At 34.9% G+C, this 20,092-nt stretch overlaps 1 protein-coding gene across 1 annotated transcript; it reads right to left on the bottom strand.

Moving 5' to 3' along the window:
• Positions 1-312: 312 nt before the first annotated feature.
• On the bottom strand, positions 313-19,714 carry LOC141659473 (brefeldin A-inhibited guanine nucleotide-exchange protein 5-like). The gene is made up of 33 exons (XM_074466359.1): positions 19,513-19,714; positions 19,016-19,160; positions 18,267-18,336; positions 17,420-17,669; positions 17,050-17,171; positions 16,908-16,966; positions 15,929-15,986; positions 15,763-15,847; positions 15,454-15,633; positions 14,482-14,540; positions 14,307-14,376; positions 14,156-14,224; positions 13,370-13,492; positions 13,221-13,274; positions 13,039-13,127; positions 12,730-12,826; positions 12,518-12,616; positions 12,243-12,431; positions 11,772-11,947; positions 9,539-10,165; positions 8,642-9,059; positions 7,468-7,707; positions 7,247-7,370; positions 6,804-6,952; positions 5,142-5,498; positions 4,005-4,171; positions 3,645-3,892; positions 3,330-3,502; positions 2,686-2,808; positions 2,405-2,541; positions 2,003-2,294; positions 1,308-1,403; positions 313-746 (listed from the first exon to the last, which is right to left on the bottom strand). Exons 2-33 carry the CDS (start codon positions 19,125-19,127, stop codon positions 684-686), a joined length of 5,175 nt encoding a protein of 1,724 aa, XP_074322460.1. The 5' UTR covers positions 19,128-19,160; positions 19,513-19,714; the 3' UTR covers positions 313-683.
• Between the last annotated feature and the right edge of the window lie 378 nt (positions 19,715-20,092).

Here is a 20,092-nt window from a genome sequence, read left to right as displayed (position 1 = left end):
TTTACTATTGCTCGTTTTCGGCGACAAATATTTTGACTTAAATTTGCCATTCCCCTGACATATAACTTGCTAGAAAAATGATTCACATATCGAATCCGAAATCATTTATGACTAAAAAATAACTATCTTGAGCGCGATGAGATAGCTCAAGTGGTTAAGGATTTATCTTTTGTCGTCCCGGGTTTTGGATTCGATTTTCGCTCACCCCCGAGATTTGTGGGGACATATACTCAATTGTAAGGCATATAAGCCAAATTAGTCAAAAAAAACAATCTTACTGATAAGATTATTGATTAATATTCTAAAGCAGTGTAGCAACCAAAAGAAAAAAGAATTAAATCCTGCAAAGCAGGTGATTCTTTCACTAAACCAACAGTGACAAAACATAATGCTTCTCAAAACAGAGATGGAGTCTCTGCAACAATGCAACTAACTTAGCTTGCATGGCATACCTTTGGCATTAATCTTTAGGCTCCGATATTCTATAGGTTCATAACCGTCCTTCAAAATTCTGGGAACCGAAACTATCAGAAAGATCTGATACTACAGCTATTGCTTAAGATTGACTTCTAGAGCAGTGATTGCTGTCGACTTTTGCTTAACTATGAATTAGTTTCTGACGTCCACCTGATCATGCTTGAACGTGAACTCGAGTGTCAGAGAAGCTAGCAGATGCAGGTCCTTTACTGCAACATTACTTGCAATTGCACCTTCAATAAATCGGCCAGTGCTCCACGAACATCCATCTGAACAATTTGAAGTCATCACATTTTTTAAAGATATGGAGGGAAATTACTGCCTTAAGGGAGTGGCATTCTTGTACTCTCTGCCTCCAATTCAAACTCGAAACTCATGTGATTCCATTTAAGATTTGAAAAACAGTTAAACTGTATTTAAATTCCTCACTAGACTATAAATTTGGTACTAATATCTTAAAATGTGTGATTTTTGTAGTACACGAACATCTAATTAATGTTTATCACTAAAAAACACAAGGTAGAATAACTGGCTCACACACACTTTATGAGTAACTACTTACAGTTTAGGTATACTCGCATGACGCATCAATTAGAAAAGTGTCAGGCTGTTAATAATAAAACCACCTATCAAGAAAACAATAAGCTACAGTCTTTAGCTATTTAACAAGGACAAAGACCTATAGAACTAAATTTTTAGTCTGGAGATGGACTGACTAACGTGTCGAGTGGATTGTCGTTTTATGAACCCCTCATTAGATAGGACCTAACACCTCGTTGCTAATTACCCTTAACACACAGTAACCTATAGCTTGTTGGAATAGTAATTACCTGGTCGCAGCATATGAGTTTAGTAATTAAAGGATAAAACTCTTTAAGGTGTTTTCTGAATATCAGTTTGTTCATAAAGTGCATCTCTTTAAGCACCTGAAATACCAACAAAGTAGCGACTGTCAGTTATTGCCAGTAAAGTACATTAAAAACAAACATGGTTCCTTATTTTGTGCACACTTAAATCATAAATCCTCTTGAAGCACATAGACCAAAAATCGAGAATCCAAGTTCAGATATCAAGTTATCAACCGTAGATGCACTCTGGTTCATGTCAATTCTAATGTCAGAGTTAATCATGCTATCTAATACACAATTTTGATCACATTTTCCGTCATTTGATATTCAATTTGTTTCTACACAACATTATTGCTAATACAACCTTCTCAAGCACAAGTTAAACACAACAAAATTACTATAGTAAAAGAAGTTATAAAAAGAAAGGCCATTGTACAGATGACCTTCCTTTTCCCAAAAGATATGCATAACTGACACTGAAGCGTAGTGTTGACAAGCAGAAAGCCTAGCAACTAGTTGTGGCAAATGGCAATATAGTTACAGTCAACGTATATGAAGAGTGCTCCACATGGAGGATTAAGTGAGCCGTCATACTTTAATTTATTTATCGTTCAAATTAACATTTATCAGCTTGAGAAGCGCGGTCCCTTTACCTTGAATAAAAGTAGATTACGTACCTTGACAATGACTGGAGAGCGTAATTCTAGAACTAGATGAATATCCACATTAGTAGTCTCCTCCGAATCAGACTGGAAATCAGATGCCTCCCTCAGTACTTTTGCGCAAAAAGATACTAGTTTGTTTTCTGCTATGCCCATCAATTCATCATCTATATATTTTGGTGAAGCATCTACATTCTCAGGAAGTTCCCGCTGTGTTTTAGAGTTTTTTCCACCAGTTGACTTCTGCAACACGTTTAAATAGATGCATGTTCCAGCTAATTCTTGGCGAAAAAGATTTAAAGGTGGCCTGTAAAATAGTGAAGTACGATGCTCAAGGTTTTTATGGAGTATACCCAAAATCAAAGCAGGGACAGAGAAAACATATATCAGTGTGCGGAAGTTCTTTATAGTTTATACCTCTCAGCAGAAATGTGGTGCATTCGCGATCTGAGATTAGTATATGAATTATAAGATGCAGCAAACTCTAAGATAGAGAACAATATATCCATGACGCTGATCTTTTGTGCGGTCTTTAGCATGGCCCAGTATTTCTTCTGCAAATTTTAGAGCTGATTTAAAAAACTGTACTCTCAGTTTTCTTTCGATGCTATACTTTCCCCAAGATGAAACTATTAAAACTAGTGCTCTCTCATTGTTCTAGCTTATTAGAGTATAAATATATAGATAAGAGTAAGTACCTGTATGCTGTCGATGGCTCCTAGAAGCAACAGTTGAGTTATGCACTTGCTCCTAATCGTCCTCATAGTTACAGACTCTTCATTTTGTATATTGACCTCCATGGAATCCACAACATCAGAGAGCTAGGAAATAAGATGGTATTAGAAAGTACACAAGAAGCTTTGATGCAGGACAAAAAACAAAGGCAGTAAAATAAGAAGGATAGCTAGTAAAACTGTTGTGCAACTAATTCTAGAAATATTTTTTGGGTGAATTCATATCAGAGAAAATTTAGACCATACCACCTATTACTCAGCTACAATGAGAAGAACATATATGATGCGACCAAACACAATAAAAATTACCAAGTTCAAGAATTAAGGTCTGTTCACATGTATGAGTAAATGTTTAAAGATACAAGGTGCCAAAATATTATCATGCTTGTGTTTGAGTGAGATAAGAGTGAAGGTCCTATTAACCCCTTCTTGAAAATAAAAATAACCAAAGTACCCATGACTTGCAGTTGGAATCCAAGAAACATACTCACTTCTTGTCAAAAAAGAAAGAGAAACATTCTCACTTGAAATGTGGAAATCTAACAAGAGAGCGTTGATTTCAGGAGAAAATTGATTTCCGTAAATAGGATGTGTATGGATTATGTTACCTTAGATGGAGAAGATGGTACATCTGGCACAGTCATATTAGAATTGAAAGTAAAAGTTCTAACTAAGCGGCTTTCCTTCATATTTCCCATAATCCTCTGACTAAATGTTTGACTCTGTTGAAGTTTTTTATCGTCAGCATGTTTATGAGATCTTCTTGAGGGTAATGGAAGACCTGTAGAGAGAATTTATAGAGTATATTTATTCAAGATATTTACCTTAATACTTCCATAGAAAATGCTTTAGATGCTATTTTCCAATTTAATAAATGTTGGAAGCAGAATATACTGCAGCACTAATAATACAGAAGATCTAACCTTCAGCATCAGTATCTGTTCGTATATCCATATCTTGGTCTGAAGTGGAAGAAGAATAAGTATTCCTTGCACTGTCAACTGCACTACTATCAGTTGACTCTTGATTATGCAATTGGTCAATATTTGAAACCTTTGTGGTATCTCCCATTTGTACCTCCGAGTCCCGTGGCAAGACTGTTTTCTTTTCGGGCTTTTCCGAACCTAGCGTATTCAGCAACTCTAGAGGTTGTGTCGTGCATGATGCATCCCTAATAAATATCAACAATATGTGCCAAGTTAACAAAAATTATACAGATTGATTAATTTATATTAGTAAATATTATTGATGAAAGCATCATCTGAAGAATGAACAGCATGCACCTTATGCTCTTCAACAATGTATCCCAGTCAGTTTCACTGAATTGGTGTCCTCCAACTTCTATGAGATGGACCAATGCCCCCAAAGAAATCGACACCACTGACTGATCTGTCTTTTTGGCACATTCTAACAGCAAACTAAGTAATGGAGGCAGCACAAATGATACTTCCTGAGAGAAATAAAGAGAAATCTGGATTCAGTGCAAAACTAGCTAGGAAACAAGAGGACTACTTCTCACCAATTAAAATGGAAACCATAACAGAAAATAGATAAATAGCTTTAGCCACATTAAGATGAAAAGGAGTGTTAAAAGAAAAATCATAAGCAGAGTTAAAACAGACAAGAATGCATATAAGATCCTTCATTCTCGGTTAACAGGGAAAGGATTGGAGCTCAGTGATACTATCTCTAAGCAAAGTGCAGCTTAAATTCAGGACTCCGCAAGATGTTTAGTAATAACAACGATGTCAAGATTTAAGTAGTAGTAATGCATGATATCATGCATATTGGGTCACCAGTGACATTATTTATTGTCACAACTATTGTAGCAAAACATGCTCTAAATTTTGTAGCCCCTCCATATTTAGCCTGCTGCCTACTTTATAATATGCAGTTTTTAGTTATAATAGTCTGATAGATACACTTACATATTCTTTCTCCTCTCTACGAGAGGTTCTTATTTAAATTCGAATTTCTTAAGAGAAGTTCAAAGCTGCCTAGATTTTAAATATTTAACAGTTAGCCTAAAAAGTAGTGAGAACAAAGATAAAACCCATGGGAGCAAGGCATGGGTTACACACTGACGTAGCTCCTGCTACTCGAACACATGAAGGTGTATAGGCTCGAAACGACTTAATTACTACAAAAAAATCAATTCAGAAGAAGCTTATACACATGCAAGTCACGTTAAAGTTTTCTCGTACTTTTTTTTTTGAGGAAATGTTTTCTTATACTTTTTAACATAGTAATAATAATAATGATAATAAAGGCAATGAGTACCAACAGTCCAACACGTATCAAGATAAAGGACAACAATTTTTTTATTTTTTTTTAAAAATGTTAGAACAAAATGCTCTTAACTATCAGCAAGAGAACTTGTAGCTGCTCATCAGTTACACATAATAAATTTACAAGCATACCTTGTAAAATGCATTGAACAGGTTACACAACAACTGAAGTGAATGAATGATGCTTTCACGAGGCCACCCATCTCCGGAAGAGACTAAATTTTCTTTACCAGCGTGCCTTACGTGATCAAATATAGGAAACAAGACTCTGTGGAATATTTTCTCCCAAAATGATGATGAAAATTTGCTTCCCCTCTCATTTAGAAGATCAAACAAGACCTCAAGTGCGCAATTTCTAACTTCCGGTCTTGGATTAGATGTCAGATCAGATAAACCAGCCAGCATTGGAAACCAATAGTGCTCCGTAACATCAAGATTTTTATCAGTATTAGCATGTATGGGCTTTAAAGAACCACCAGGTACCAGGCCCTGCACAGACCCAAAAAAGGAAAACCTGTAACTTCCTAAATCCAAACCAAACATACCCAACATATTCCCGCTCACGGAGCAGGGTCTTAAAAGGGTAAGATGTAAGTCTACTCTAATAGAGTAGAGAGGCACTTTTCATAAAGATCCCTGCCTTGAATAATATAGAAAACATGAATAGGATCACTTTATAAAAGATGAGAGACAATAAGAATGAAAAGAACATGTTATGAAAGACAAGATATCATACACAACACCACATAAAATAACACAAAAAAGGCAATGAAACAACTATACAACAAGGGAAGAACAAAAGCATATATCCCCCTAAACCATCAACCCCCTGGATCACTAACCCCAATACGGAAATACTCCTTACTGATGCAACTTCCATCCTTACAGGGACATAAGCCACTCTAATCCTACGTCTCCACATGTCCTCGGCTGGTGCTAAATTTTTTTACATCTTTATTAATTAAAAATTGGAAACATGTCAATAAACACTTGTCAAATAGTAAACAATGCACTTGTGATCTCAGCATATTCATGTAGTATATGCACAAACATGTGTACATAAATAAGGAAAAAGAAAATTCGCATATTAATTGGTGATTAAATTGATCTCACAGGTCACTCTCTCTGAAATCTAATAGATCAAAATTGCACCTATATGACGAAATATTATAGAAAACTATGAACGTAGGTGCAAGAGAGTGAACGGGTCATGAAAATTTGGAAAGTCGATATTATGATGATTATAGCCATGGCCACAACGTAGGAAATAACAGAAGATTGGAAGGAGGTGAATGAACGGCAGTGTATTTAGAACTTTCATCTTTTTATCTTTGTTCCTATCATCCTCTTTAAAATATACCCAGCACCAAGATCGCTTAAATCTCATTCACAGCTCACTTTTCACCAAGCTTCATCTGTTATACGCATTCCTCTAAAACTCTTTATGCCTACTTTGTTCCTGAGTGCTTAGTTCAACAACTATAGAGTTGGTAGGAAAATTACTAAAATAATTTCAATGATTTGACAGCTGGCATACCCTTGTACATTCGCTTATCAGTAATACAGGGTGTGCCTTGGAGCCTCAAAAAATTCTTTTCTGATTTTTATATTTCTAATTTTAGATAGTCCATGACAATATACACCTAACCGTATCATTACCCATATAAGTAATTGTGATAACAAATTAATGAAACCTCAGATTATAAAAGTAAGCATTGTATTTATAACCCTACAATATTCACCCAAACTGAAAAGATATTATAACTATTAACTACTGAATAACCGAGGACAAACCTCAGAAAGACGATCCTCACAGATGCGGAGAAGTGCAATAGCCTTCAAACTGATACTATGAGAAGTTTTGTTGTTGGCAAACCCGATCAGACAATTGACGCAGTCCATGAAGCAATCGCCAACAACTTGATGGAAGTGTTCCAATATAACTGCAATTTTGTAAGCATTGGAAAGAATGTACATGAATGGAATGAATATGTATCAGTATGTATATATATTTGAAAAAACAGTAATAATGCCACTATCGGAGGGTTCCAGTGGTGGCCAGATACAGCATATTTATAACAATAACTTCAGAAACTCTGAACACCTTTAACGCATTCCCACAAAGCTACACTATAGTGGACCGTATTTATTGATAGCATATAGTGCCACCCAAGACCAAGTGACAATATCTATTTCTATGTATGCACGCGCTATAAGAGTATTTAGCACGTCATTACCCTGTTCTACATTTTCAAATGCTTTTTCGACAATTGGTTCCAACTCATCATCAGCGGCTGCAGCAAAAACCAGAAAAACGCTTTGCCATCCAGACTTGATGCTTCCAACTTTCGATTTTATCATCTATTTAATAAACACGGAGATACTTTAAGTATACATAGTGACCAGGAAGAATACAGAATCTATGAAACAGCCAAGTAGTTTGACTAATTAGGCATACTTGAACGATGCAATCAACAATCAGCCTTCGGATAGATTCACTTCTACTACTTCTCATGAGAATGACAAAAGGTTTCAATATATCATTCTGAAAGGTGAAATTAGCAAGTTCAGAACGATCTAAATATTTCATCCCAAGTTGTCGTAGAGAATCTATGGCGTACATAGCAATTTTCTCATCATGATGACTACCAGCAGAGATAAAATGATTAGCCAGCACAGACCATAATCTTGCCCATACCTGAAAGCAGCATTAAACAGATAATTAAACTTTAAAAGTGCCAAACTTAAATTTCAAAATGAAAAACAATTATGTAAACCAAAATACATTCAATTTCGCTAGACCTACCTTCATATCCATTGCTCAAAGGTTCAGCTTGGCAATTTAAGTAAATTTATTGATAGAATGCAGCAACTATCTTTGACAACAATATATGTGCTTGTAAATAGAGTCTAATATACTACACTATATTCCTAGAATTAGGAGCAAGACTCGGGTATGATGGATCTGTGGACTCGGCATAATGTTTATACGCATTTGACTGCTTTGAACAGTTTAAAAAATAGTGTTGATACAATGTTATTTTATGCACTTACGAAAGTTTATTAAAAACAAAAGGAAAGAATTAAAGCAAGTAGCCTATCCTTTTTCTTATTCGGACTAAACCGCTGACCAGTGGCTTGTCCAGTTCTTATATTAATGATCAGACTTAGATCTCATAACCACACCCATGTCGTGCAACAGAACAGGTTTATGACGCAGAATTTTAAGAAGTTGAGGGGCTGATACAAAATGAATCATAAATTGACAAGGAAACTAAAAACATATTATACAAGGCAACTCAACTATAAAAAAAGAAACAAATGAAAAGTGGATGCACGTAGAGTGCTCCATATTTACATTCCACAACAAAAAAAAACTTAGAAAAAAATAGAAGAAATAACTGATGATCACCAGTATATCTCACTCAATTAAAGAGAGTAACCAGAGAGTTTATGTAAATGCATAAAGTCATTACACATAACCAAGTAATGATAAATAACTGATCTGAAAGTACTAATTGAACAACCATGTTAGTTACAGCAGTAATAGAAGCAACCAACAGCTACTAAACCGATAATAAGCTCTTGTATTATAATTACGAGTAAACATAAACTAAATGGTGAGGAATTACCATACGAATACGAGTCATGTTATAATAGCTAATCTCTACAAGTTTTTGTAAGCTGAAAACACGAGCTTGCGTCTGTTTGAGTTCTTGAGCAGACACATTGCACAGAGCAGTATAGAACTCCACAATTGATTCACTGGGCAACTTAACACTATTAACAAACACTTGTTCAGCTGGTTTTCCAGCAAGCTCTCTAAGAATTTGAATGATTGCATCTTTAGAGATTTGGTTAGACCCTTGCATGACAGTTGAAGCCAGGGATGGTGTCCATGCAAGAAACTCGAGACGTGAAAAGCATTCCAAAATAGCAAACCATGTGTCCTGAAGAGCGGCGGTGTCAGAGTCGCATAAATCCAAAAGAGTACGTAATGCTTCAACATTTTTTCCACGAATATCTTTTGGCACGTGTAAAAAATTGAATCTGAAAAATAAGTTTTAAAGAATATAGGTTAACTGAATCTGTACTAATCTATACCAAACTATAATAAGCAAACATGAGTACAAATTTTTGTAGTGTGGTAATTTGGTCCAACCATAGAAAGGATAATGACCGTAAGATGTAAATAAATGAGAACCACTAGAGCTAATACTGAAGAATATTCTATACTTCAGCTACTCCACTAGTACATGGTTCAGATATATAGATAATATACTGATGTACACATTCCTTGGAAGTATAGAACTCAAGAGTATGAACTTATCGGACCCTGCTTCAGGTTCCTGTAGTTGTGTATCATTTTTTAAAGATTATATTTAAGTATATTAAAACCAAATGGGAAAGGTATCTATCGCAGAATTAAAGGTAAACGAACCTGTACAGTGAAAACATATAGGTTAAAAATAAGTAGCCTGGTAAACTATTGCAGTAAAAGACATGAAGGTTATATATAAGTACTTCACCTAAGCAGAGAAGTTAAAAAAGCATAGCGCATGGTATCCATCCCAAGAACATGGGTCAGGTGTATCCCTACTTTAAATCCTTCCATACAGAGAAGAACCCTTGGCTTATTCTCTCCTTCTTCCATGGTAACAGAAAAAGTGGCAAGTGAAGGCCAACCAACAGCCTCAACCATAGGTCTTACAAACTCAATTTGATGTGACGTATAAAATGTTCCTCTTTTTGGTCCTTGATTACGAAAAAGATCTTGTGTTCTTTTAATAATAGCCTCACCCTCAGACTTATTGTCAGATGAAGATTTGCTTTTGGGAAGGGCCAAATTAAGAATAGTAACAAGGCGACCTCTCTCTTCTGCTTCTGGATTATGTTTGCTGCTTCTTCCAAAATCATCCGAATTATGCTTTATTTTAATCTCTTCATTAACAATAGACTCATAGATCTCCGCCAATAGTTCAGTAGGAGCGCATTCTTCAGCATCATTAGAGGTATTCATCCGTATGAAATCTGCCTTCGTCATTTTAGGCCGCATCATTGGATTATGAGCATCAGTATTCAACATTATAACTGCATATGCAAGAACGTAAGCAGTATCTGCATTCTTAAACAAATTTGGATTATCTGCATAGTATCTGCAAAAAAAAACCAGTCACAGATTCAAACACAATTAAGGAATAGTTAGCATATTAATGTAATGTAATCTGGGAAAGCTAAAAGGAAGCACAACTACAGATAATGGCTGCAACAAAATGATATGCTGGCACATAACAGTAATCTGGCATTAAGTACTAAGCTTTAGATTCACTTAAGTGGTTAGATAGTAAACAATGTGAACATTACAGTAATTTCTTAGTAACTGTTCCTAGACATATGGCCGACATATAATGCTTTGCAATACAAAGGTGCAACTTCACTCATGTGAGATATTGAGCAATGCTAACATTACAGTAATCATTAACTGAAGCATAAATTTCGTCTGTTCTGTAATGGTGAGAATAATCCTAGCTAACATTGCTGGATTTCAAGTTTTATATCAGTGCTTCAAACTTGTCGAGGTTTAATGGTGAACCAAGGCGCCAAAGAATCTCCTGGCCGCTAGGCGTCCTTTAGGTAACTTAGGCATTCGATAAATTATATATATATATTGATAATTCAGCTGACATATACTATTACAGAAAAATATGTCACTGTATATAAAGGTGGCCATATATAAAGGAAGAAATATATATATGAGCCCTTAAGTAAATAAAAGAAGACAGAAAAGGAAGCAAAAGTTATTTTTAGAAGAATTCGTCCCGAACAAAAAGAGCCAAAAAAAATTGAGATGAGATGTGAAGAATCATTTGTGACCCAAAATAAAATCGATGAAATGCAGAAAAGAATGAAAAGAGTAGTTCAAAAGAAAACTTTTTTGAAGACCAAAGGACACCTGGGTGTTGCTTAGACGCCCAAGGACGCAGAGCTCCCAAGAGGTGTTGCCTAGCTACTAAATCCAAAAGGTTCTGGAGGCCTTCCCAAAATTAATCCGTAGGAGACGCCAAGAAAACTAGACAGTGCTTCAACAAATCTGATACGCAGTGAAAAAATTCAAAATTTTATCTTGTATATCAAGCTTTGGATACACAGCGGTGCTAGCTTTTCATCTCACTGCATTTGCATTTGGCAACAATTTCTGTTTCGGATGTCACGTTCATTATAAAATGTCAATATCACTTTTCAATTCCCCGCTTAATCACTTTGGGATTCTGTCCCACCAACCTTGATCACCTTGAACTGATTCATACTTCCACCCCTCATTTTCGATTTCATTTAAAGTTTAATACAAAGTTATGGATAGACTATAATCAGATGACTTAAAAGGTTACGTTCATTGATTTTTAGTCCTACAAATTGTGAGTAATTATTTTAATCCTAGCATACCAAATTCACAAGCGGGAAGTTGTTCTGTTGTATTGATATAGAAATTGCAGGCAGGATTTCAACTGAAATCAGCAGATAATGCAATAGTTACAGAACTCATCTATTCACCTATTTACAAGCTAGACATGTCTTTAACAATGCAGTTTTCTAGGTGACCCCTTACCAAGAAAATAAGTGAGGATAGGTCAAGGAATTTCTAAACATCCCTATATGTAAGTTATTGAACACAAATAAAAAACCTTAGTTCAAAGTTTTAGCGTCACAGTGTTGTAAAAAATGGATTTAGCATACACCTCCATGAAAGTATAAGACACCTACCGCTCTGCAAACTTCTCCATCATTTGGTCTATCTTCTGTGCTTCTCCTGGTAATTGAAATCCTCTGAGGAATTCTCGAATTGCAGTTTCGAACTTCATTCCACTAAACTTCATAGAATCAACATAAGCATGCATGACTGCAAGTGGAAAGTCCTCTGGTTGGCCCCGAATTAAAACCTAGTAACAAAAAAAAAGCAGTTCTACCTTGTTTAGAGTGGGCGTATTCCGCGGAAATTCAGCTACTGAACCAGAGGTGTTATCCACTAACTAATTGGCGATAAAAAATTCAATATCCCTCTCAGGGTTTCGGTTAAACTGTATTATATAAGAAAATTAGCTGCAGCAGCCTTAGCAATTGCAAGAAACAAGGTGTTCATGGAATCAAAAAATATTCAGCTAGCATGTGCCATGTGCTTTTATTAAAGAAAGATGAACAAAAACATGAGCTGCAAGTTACAAATTTGTCAGATACCTCAGATATTGAGGCTTCCAAGGTGGATTTGTGGGCCTTTGCCTTCTCAAAGTTGTTCTGCAAATCTTCCCTAACTTCATCAGATTCTGTAGCCGAACCAATTTCCAAACTTGGGTTGCGGCCCTGATTATTTGATTTTCTTCGTGACTCCTCCCAACCAACTAGTGATTTTAAGATGCACACTAGACACTAAGGGAACCAAGAAAAAGAGATCAACTACTGATGCTCACATGCACTTGATTATGATATGGACCGCAATATGTGTGGTAGTGTACCTGAACAGATGATCCTTTGATTGAATCCATCTGTGAAGCATTCACTGAATTCGGATCTACATTTTGAGTCCCTTGAGCAATTTTAGATAGAGTGACAACCTATATGAGGTAACAGGAAGACAACGGTGCTTACAAGTAACATGCATACTAGAAAACCTTGGCCAAAGTATAACGACCACTAATAAAAATTGAAACCACTAATCTCTTCATACCATTCGCTCAAACAAATTAGGTGCCTCAAGATCACAGTCATAATTGACAAATATGTCAACAAGCATCTGGGAATCCTTGCAGACTTTCTCTAGCATCCTGCACAAAGTTATTGTGGTGGATGCTGAACATTATTTACCAACCACATAAGCCCTAAAAAATTATGAATATAAACAAGCTCAAAAGTGTTCATAAAAAATAATAAACTACACAATATGAGTAAAGAATTTAGCTTCTCTAATTAACTTAAAATATGAACTTGGAGGGGTAGTGTTCTAAGAATATAAATGACCCCAAAACATATTACTTACTGAAGAACGTTTAGTTTTTGGCTAAGGAGGCATTCCATGCCCTCCAAAGATCGTAATATGATCAACGCAAAAAATATACCAATTTCACCCTGAAATAGTCATTCAGCATGAATAAATTAAAGAGAAAGTAGACAATTTTAAAATAAAACTGCTGCATCATAATTAAAAAGGTTTTCTCATACTTTAAGACATTCTCTAAACCGCAACAGAAGTACAGAGAAGATTCCTGTTGCATACTGCCAAGCCCATTAAAAAAAGTTAATTCATAAGTCCATCTTATACTTCAGAACTTTATATGAAACGAAGAAAATTAAAAGCATGAAACTAAAACCTGTAAAATGGCGGGGGGCTGAGAAACGGAAGCCCGCAATAATGCATATGAAAGGTAGGCTTTTACTGAGTCGATGAAGTTGAAGTCTTTCGTGAATGAGGGACTGACTCCTTCCAGTACGCCCTGTAAAAAGTGAGATATACATATATGATTGCAACTGGTATGTCTAACATATATATGCTCGTAAGATTTTACTAATTTTATTTTTAGTTTAAAAGTGCAAGAACAAAACATTTACAACCAGTCTGATCCATATACATAACTCAAATACCAACAGTACACGTAACAGTCAACAGGGTTGTATTATATAAATATCGGATTATTAATAAAATTATTCTATTTTATTCCAGTTTCGAAACATTAAGGAGGTTAATACATATAGCTGAGACAATATGCTACAAAATACGATACTTTTATAATACGAAGTTAGACTCCCATATCAAAAAGTTTATCTGCTTTCAACTCTACTAATAAAAGGATGTATTATAGTATTTGTCAATTTTCAGCCTTCGGATTTGAGGTTGGTAACAATGTGCTTCACATTCGGCCTCATCTTGTTGTGGTGAGGTCTTTAAATTTTAAGAAAAAAAACAAGTTGAAACTTTAATATTTATTTGGAAAAAAAGTTATCTATACGATCCAGATAATTTTGGCATTAATTAGACAGCTGAAAAATCCAGCTTAAAAGAAATATAGCTGACTAAGAGTATATATTCTTAAATTTGAGTTAAAGAATTCATACAACCACTAGAGGGCGTAAGAAAAACAGCATACACTAAAACCAACCTGCAAAAGCTCGAGAGACAAAACCCGTGTTTTGGTGGTAACGTCATCACTCTCTTCCTTCATGCTCATCTGCATCAACATAAAATAAGATGAACAAAAACAAAAAAAAAACATCTTAAAGCTGAAATATAGAAGGATGGTGGATACAAACTTTGCATAGAGTGCGGAAGAGCAATAAAGCGTCACGTTGAGCAATGCTCATGCTCTCGAGATCGATTCCTCTTCAAATTGTTGATACAAGTTGCAATAAAATATAAGAAAAATGCATATCAATTACTCATCATTATATTAAAGTTGGAAGCTAATGCAACAACCTCAAACAATACCTTGTTGTCATTTTGCCATCTTCGAGATTAACAGCCTTGTCAAGAACTGCCTCTAGACCCTAATAAAAGGATTAAATATGGCGGTGTTATGAATATTTTAACCACATAAAAACTATGATTGGAGCTGTGCTCTCCTTAAAACCATGCATGCCTTTTTGTTTACATGATATGATGATTACTTAAGCTGATGGGGCAATTTCAGTTGGACACTTGAATGGATAATTAATCAAGTTGATGGGTGTAAATTTAGTTCCATGCTTGTCACGAAACAAGTAATAACTAATATATTAATATATAATACAGTACCTATCACTGAAAGAAGACCATAGCCAGGTATATTCTTGGCTATTTACCAGATGAGATGCACCCGAATCTAGAAACATACTTGCTACTTTCCCCTAATTTATGTTTTTAATAAAACAGGATAACAAATTGTAGTAACAGAGGGATACATTGTAAAATTATACAGGTGATATATTTATATATTACAGATGCTGAACAAGATATAATGTATTTTTTTATAAGCTATAATGTAAGATGAGTTGAAATGTGGATGTAATGAAGGTGATATATAGATGAATGGGGGATATGTTCTTTGGTACATGCTAAACTTCTTGCTATTGACATATAGTCATTTCTTATATTCCGCGACATGTATATCAGTATATATAACAGTATAAATAAATACACGCGCAAATTCAATGTTTTGAAAGTTGTCAAATGAATAACTCCAACAGTATAAAAGTTTTATAGTAGGTAGACAGATATTTTTGGAACCATAAAACTTTAAAGTAAATCAATTTATTCGTATATAATTCTCCAGATAATCCCAGGTAGTAGCCTATTGCATGCTGCAATCACATTGCCTCTCATTTAGAATATCTGCATTTTCTGTACTATTTGTCCAGAAATTTACCAGACCAATTCCAGAAAAGAATAGATATATATGGGGGGGAGGTGGATAAGCGACACCTGTATATCAGAACCTCCCGCAAGATTCTGAATTTCCTCAACAGATGCAACAGACTTGTCTTTTACTTCATTCACAGAAAATGTATCTGGAGCAGAAGTTGCTCCCTCCCTGCTCTCATTACTTGGAACCGTCTCGTCGAAATTTATAGCTTCTGAAGTATAACCACTGGATGTAGACCCCTATATTGGCTAAACAATATTACTTTCCATACAACAGTGAAAAAGAATATAATTGATATGGCTAGTTATTACAATGATACTTATCAATAATTGTAAAAGTTCGAGATTAAAAAGGTTCTAATTGTGCACCAAATCAGATTCCATTCGCTTGAAAACAATGCTGACCATCTGGTTTAACATTGCCTTTGAAGTCATTTGATTAACAGGACTCTTGCTGCAAACAAAAGAAATCATTCAAAATCCTACATGAAACTGAGACATGTTAACCATGTAAATAAAAGAAATTATAAAGTACCTTTTAAGCGCAATATTATAGCAGACCCTGATTACTCCTAGCAACGGTTCCCCGTGAACTGCATGATGGAAAAGCCCAAACGTGAAATAAATAATGTTCGTAACTTACATATAAACTATAAGGTAAAAAATTTAGGCATATAGGTTTGTTTTGTTTTTAAATGAGTTTGGCATATAGTTTCCAACAATATTTATTTATTTAGCCAAGGCGGCAAAGCTGTCATATTTCTCATTGATATAGCTTCACATGATAAAATTAAACATATGTTAGCAAGCAAATCAGATGAACTTCAACATTTCGGGTGTCGTGATTAATGTCAGATACTCAGATCAAATGCAATTTAGTTTCTTTACAAAAATGAGATATACATGTCCAACTTTCAACAACTGGTAGAAGCTTAATTGATACTCGCTTCCTTATTCCAATTATACACCTTCTCGAGAACACTAAAAGTGGACACATCCTACACTCTCGCATTTGTGAATCCACATCTCTTTGAGGTAAACCAACACAATATACTTGGTCTAACTCTAAAATAACCTGACCAGCATATTTTTTCCCAAAATTAAGTCAAAAACATAGATAACATCTCGTTGAGAATGCAACTACTGACAACATAAGCAGCAACAGCTTTCTATCTCCCATAGATTTAAATGATAAATATTGTTCAATTTCTGTTGCATGAGTGCATGTAAAATGAATTACAAACAAAAGTACGTATTTACTGAAGCCTGCAGTGTTTTCCCTGTCAATCTGGAGCAAGTTCATAACAATAAAATCTAATTAGAAGGAACATATAAGAATAGCTTTTTTGAGCTCATAAACATTAATAGTCACCAACAACAACCCAGTGGTAATTTAATGATAGAAAATAACAATAGATCTAATGCACAACCGATTTTTTTTTATCTATATTAAGTATATTTTGTCCAAACTATATGAAGAGAAGAAACTGAAAATCTTTCTCCATCAGCATTACCTCGGAATTTTGTTGATGATACAGCAGTCAGAAGAACCTTTAGGACTTGGAGAATGGTACTGCAGTACATTAATACACAAAATTCAGTCATTGTAATTTAGAACAAAGAAAATGATAAGATAATTTACATGCCCTGACATACCTGTCGGGGGACAAATTATCCACACAACCGCAGACCATGTTTAGAATGTCTGCAAACATTGCGGCATCTTTTCCGCCATCTAGACCAGGATCACACTCCAAATGATCGTAGGCAATGAGTTTCTATAAATAAAAATAACTGGAGTACATTAGCAATGACTGTGAGAAGCATGATCATTATAAGAACTATGCCATCAGTTGGCGCTCGACACATGAAAAGAAGCAACTGTTACAATTTTAAATTCCTTAAACTGTAGTAACCTGACCAAAATACCTTCTATACACATCTGAATCCATAGAAACTAGGAGGGAAACTACAAGATTAGTGAAACTTAACACTAAAGGTAGGAATCATTACAAAAAGGACATACATGAAGACAATCTAGTGCAAGCTCTACAACTTTAATATTTTTTGTCTCAAAAGCAAGTCGAAGTGGATTAAGAATAAGCTCTGAATCATCTCCATCCAGAACATGTCCTGCACTTGCCAAGGCAGCTGTGATAGTTGGGCTTTTGCCAACCTGTTTACCAGGGCGTTCAACCACCTTATCATTAGGCAAAGTTGCAGCTGTATCATGCCCGGCTCCATTTTTTGGAGGTCCACTGCCACTTCCCGTTGAACTAACAAAAGAATCAAGAAATAGATCAAAACTCAAAGGCTAGTCAATGTAAGAACTAAAGACATACAAATACAGTAACAGACTCTATATGCTAATATAACTTTCTGTTTGGATTTTGGAAATTGATAAATAGTATCAATCCAAAGGTGCCGGTCTCAATTCTATCTTTAAGAATAATACTAGTGTGAAAACTTTGTATACATTTAAAGACATGTAATCCTAAAGTCAAGAGTTGGTAATTATCACGAACTATTGTTTGCTGATACCTTTCCACCTGCCTTAATTAAGTTAATTGTTCTAGAACTGATATATCAACACCTCTACTTGATTTTAAAACCAAAAAACTCAGCGATACTAAATTGTGCCCTTTTATTTTTACTACGTCAATAACATCTTCGTATGATTAATCATTGGAGACATGGGAAAAATATGCACATAACTCAAATGAGGTGAATTGTTAGGACACAGGGAGATCTAAATTACTGGCCACGAAAAACTTTACTGATACATGAAATAGAAAATCAAGACTTAGAGACTGCTGCTCAATTATTTTGATTAAAATATTGAAACTTATGACTATCTTACATAGGTTGTTTACCTTTGATCTCCTTCCGATGTTGTTGCTTGATTAGTCTCAGTAGACTTCTTGTTTACCTCCTTCGTACTATCTGAAGCAAGAAGAAAGATTGATTCAATCTCCTCCTATGTTGAAAAATTAATAAAATGGCAGTGGGAACTACTAACAACAATCTATAGACGGATTTTTCAGGAAGAAAAATATTTGATTTACATTTGAAGTTGCATAATCAACCAGAGAAATATTTTTAATTAGCACAAACTAGAAATCATGTTTTAAAATATCTTATTATCATTTAATAGAAGTTACAGTTGGTATTAGTCCATGACTCCCTCTTAACTTCTCGAAAACTACTGGTGTTCCATTCTGAGGTAAGAGAGGAGAAAGCTGTATGAACAATGCATATAATCCTTACACAAAGTTGCGATACCAGAAGATGTATCACATTGTATGAAAGGTAACAGGTTGGTATCAAATCGGGATTTTAACAAACAACAAACTAATATTACTTTAAAACATCAATGACATGTTTATAAAAAGGAGAAAAAGTATGGACAAATAATTCTTGAAACCTTTTCGAGAAGTGTAATGCAACTTAAAAACATATTGCATATTTTTACATTTCAGTCATCGCACTTAATTACATTCGTAGCCATATACAAAATACAATTCCAAATTACTACTTATTACATCGCATTCACAAAAATTGACTTCTAACGATTTCCATTAGAAAACCTAATTACATAATCAAACGAAATATGAGTACTAACCTAAATATGTCTTGACAGCAGTCTGAAGAGCTGCATACTTTTTACTCGAACACTCCTTGAGCATCGACTCGAATGCTCGTGAAAGAAAACCTCCCGCAGCACCACCAGCCATATTTTCATTCAACTCAAATGCCTAATCACTAAACTACAATCATCCCACAAGAATTAACACTAATTAACGAAACTAAATCGAGGTCAATTTTACGTTACACATTGCCTATTGATCACAAATTTGATATTTAAATTAGTAACAAATGTTGAGATTATGTGCTACGGAAATGTGATCTCGTTATAAAATATATATCGATAAATTCTTGACCACTTGAGCTATCTGTCAACGTGAGCCTTAAATTAGTAACAAATACAAATGTTGTGTTTATGAAATAGGGAAATGTTATCTCTGTATAAAATATATATTGCATTAGTGATTACGCGATGATCGAAACAACAAATATAAGAAATTAAATTTGTTATCGGAGATTAAAATCATAACTCACAAATGTGACAAAATTTGCAGAACAGGATCAGAAAATCAGGTGGTTGCGTGAAATTGTGATGCGCCAAAGTTGTTGCATGGCAGATCAAAGCTAAAAGAGGTTGAAAATTATATATATGTCCAATGCAAATTAGGAGAAGGTGTGAATTGGATTATCTGCGGATCTCAAAAGAGTGTCCTTCTCAACTGTCACTCCATGTGTTTTGGAGACCTTTTGGTAGATTAAAGACGGGTAAAAGAAAGAACTGAAAATATGCAAGGGGGTTTGGTCGAGAATGGGTTCGGAATAAGGAATCGGGTTAGGTTAAGTGTGTATGTCTATCATGTTTTTAGTTTGGTGTTGAAATAAAATCCGTTTAATTTAAATTTTTTTGATTTATTAATTAAATCAAACTTTTATATATCGCATATGTCGATATTTTTTTGTGTCATAAAATTCTTCGTACTTTTATTGATAACTTAAATCGTTCAACATAACATAATGGAAATCGGGGTAGACATCTCCTACCCTCCACACACAATTAGCTATAGAACAGTTGTGTCGCGCTATAATACGGGTGATCAGCCCGTACCGACCTCCA

The sequence above is a fragment of the Apium graveolens genome, chromosome 5 (assembly GCF_009905375.1).
Source record: "Apium graveolens cultivar Ventura chromosome 5, ASM990537v1, whole genome shotgun sequence".
In the NCBI taxonomy this organism is placed as follows: Eukaryota; Viridiplantae; Streptophyta; class Magnoliopsida; order Apiales; family Apiaceae; genus Apium; species Apium graveolens.
The sequence above is the reverse complement of the archived record's forward strand: the minus strand, read 5'-3'. Positions and strand labels throughout refer to the sequence as shown.

Bases quoted from the DNA above. Each gene is read 5' to 3' on its own strand.
- LOC141659473 (XM_074466359.1), bottom strand. From the start codon at position 19,127: ATGGCTGGTGGTGCTGCGGGAGGTTTTCTTTCACGAGCATTCGAGTCG. The intron at 7,708-8,641 runs GTAATTCCTCAC...TGCTGCTTTCAG, and splicing joins ACATGACTCGTATTCGTATG to GTATGGGCAAGATTATGGTC. The intron at 7,371-7,467 runs GTATGCCTAATT...TTTATTAAATAG, and splicing joins TTGTTGATTGCATCGTTCAA to ATGATAAAATCGAAAGTTGG.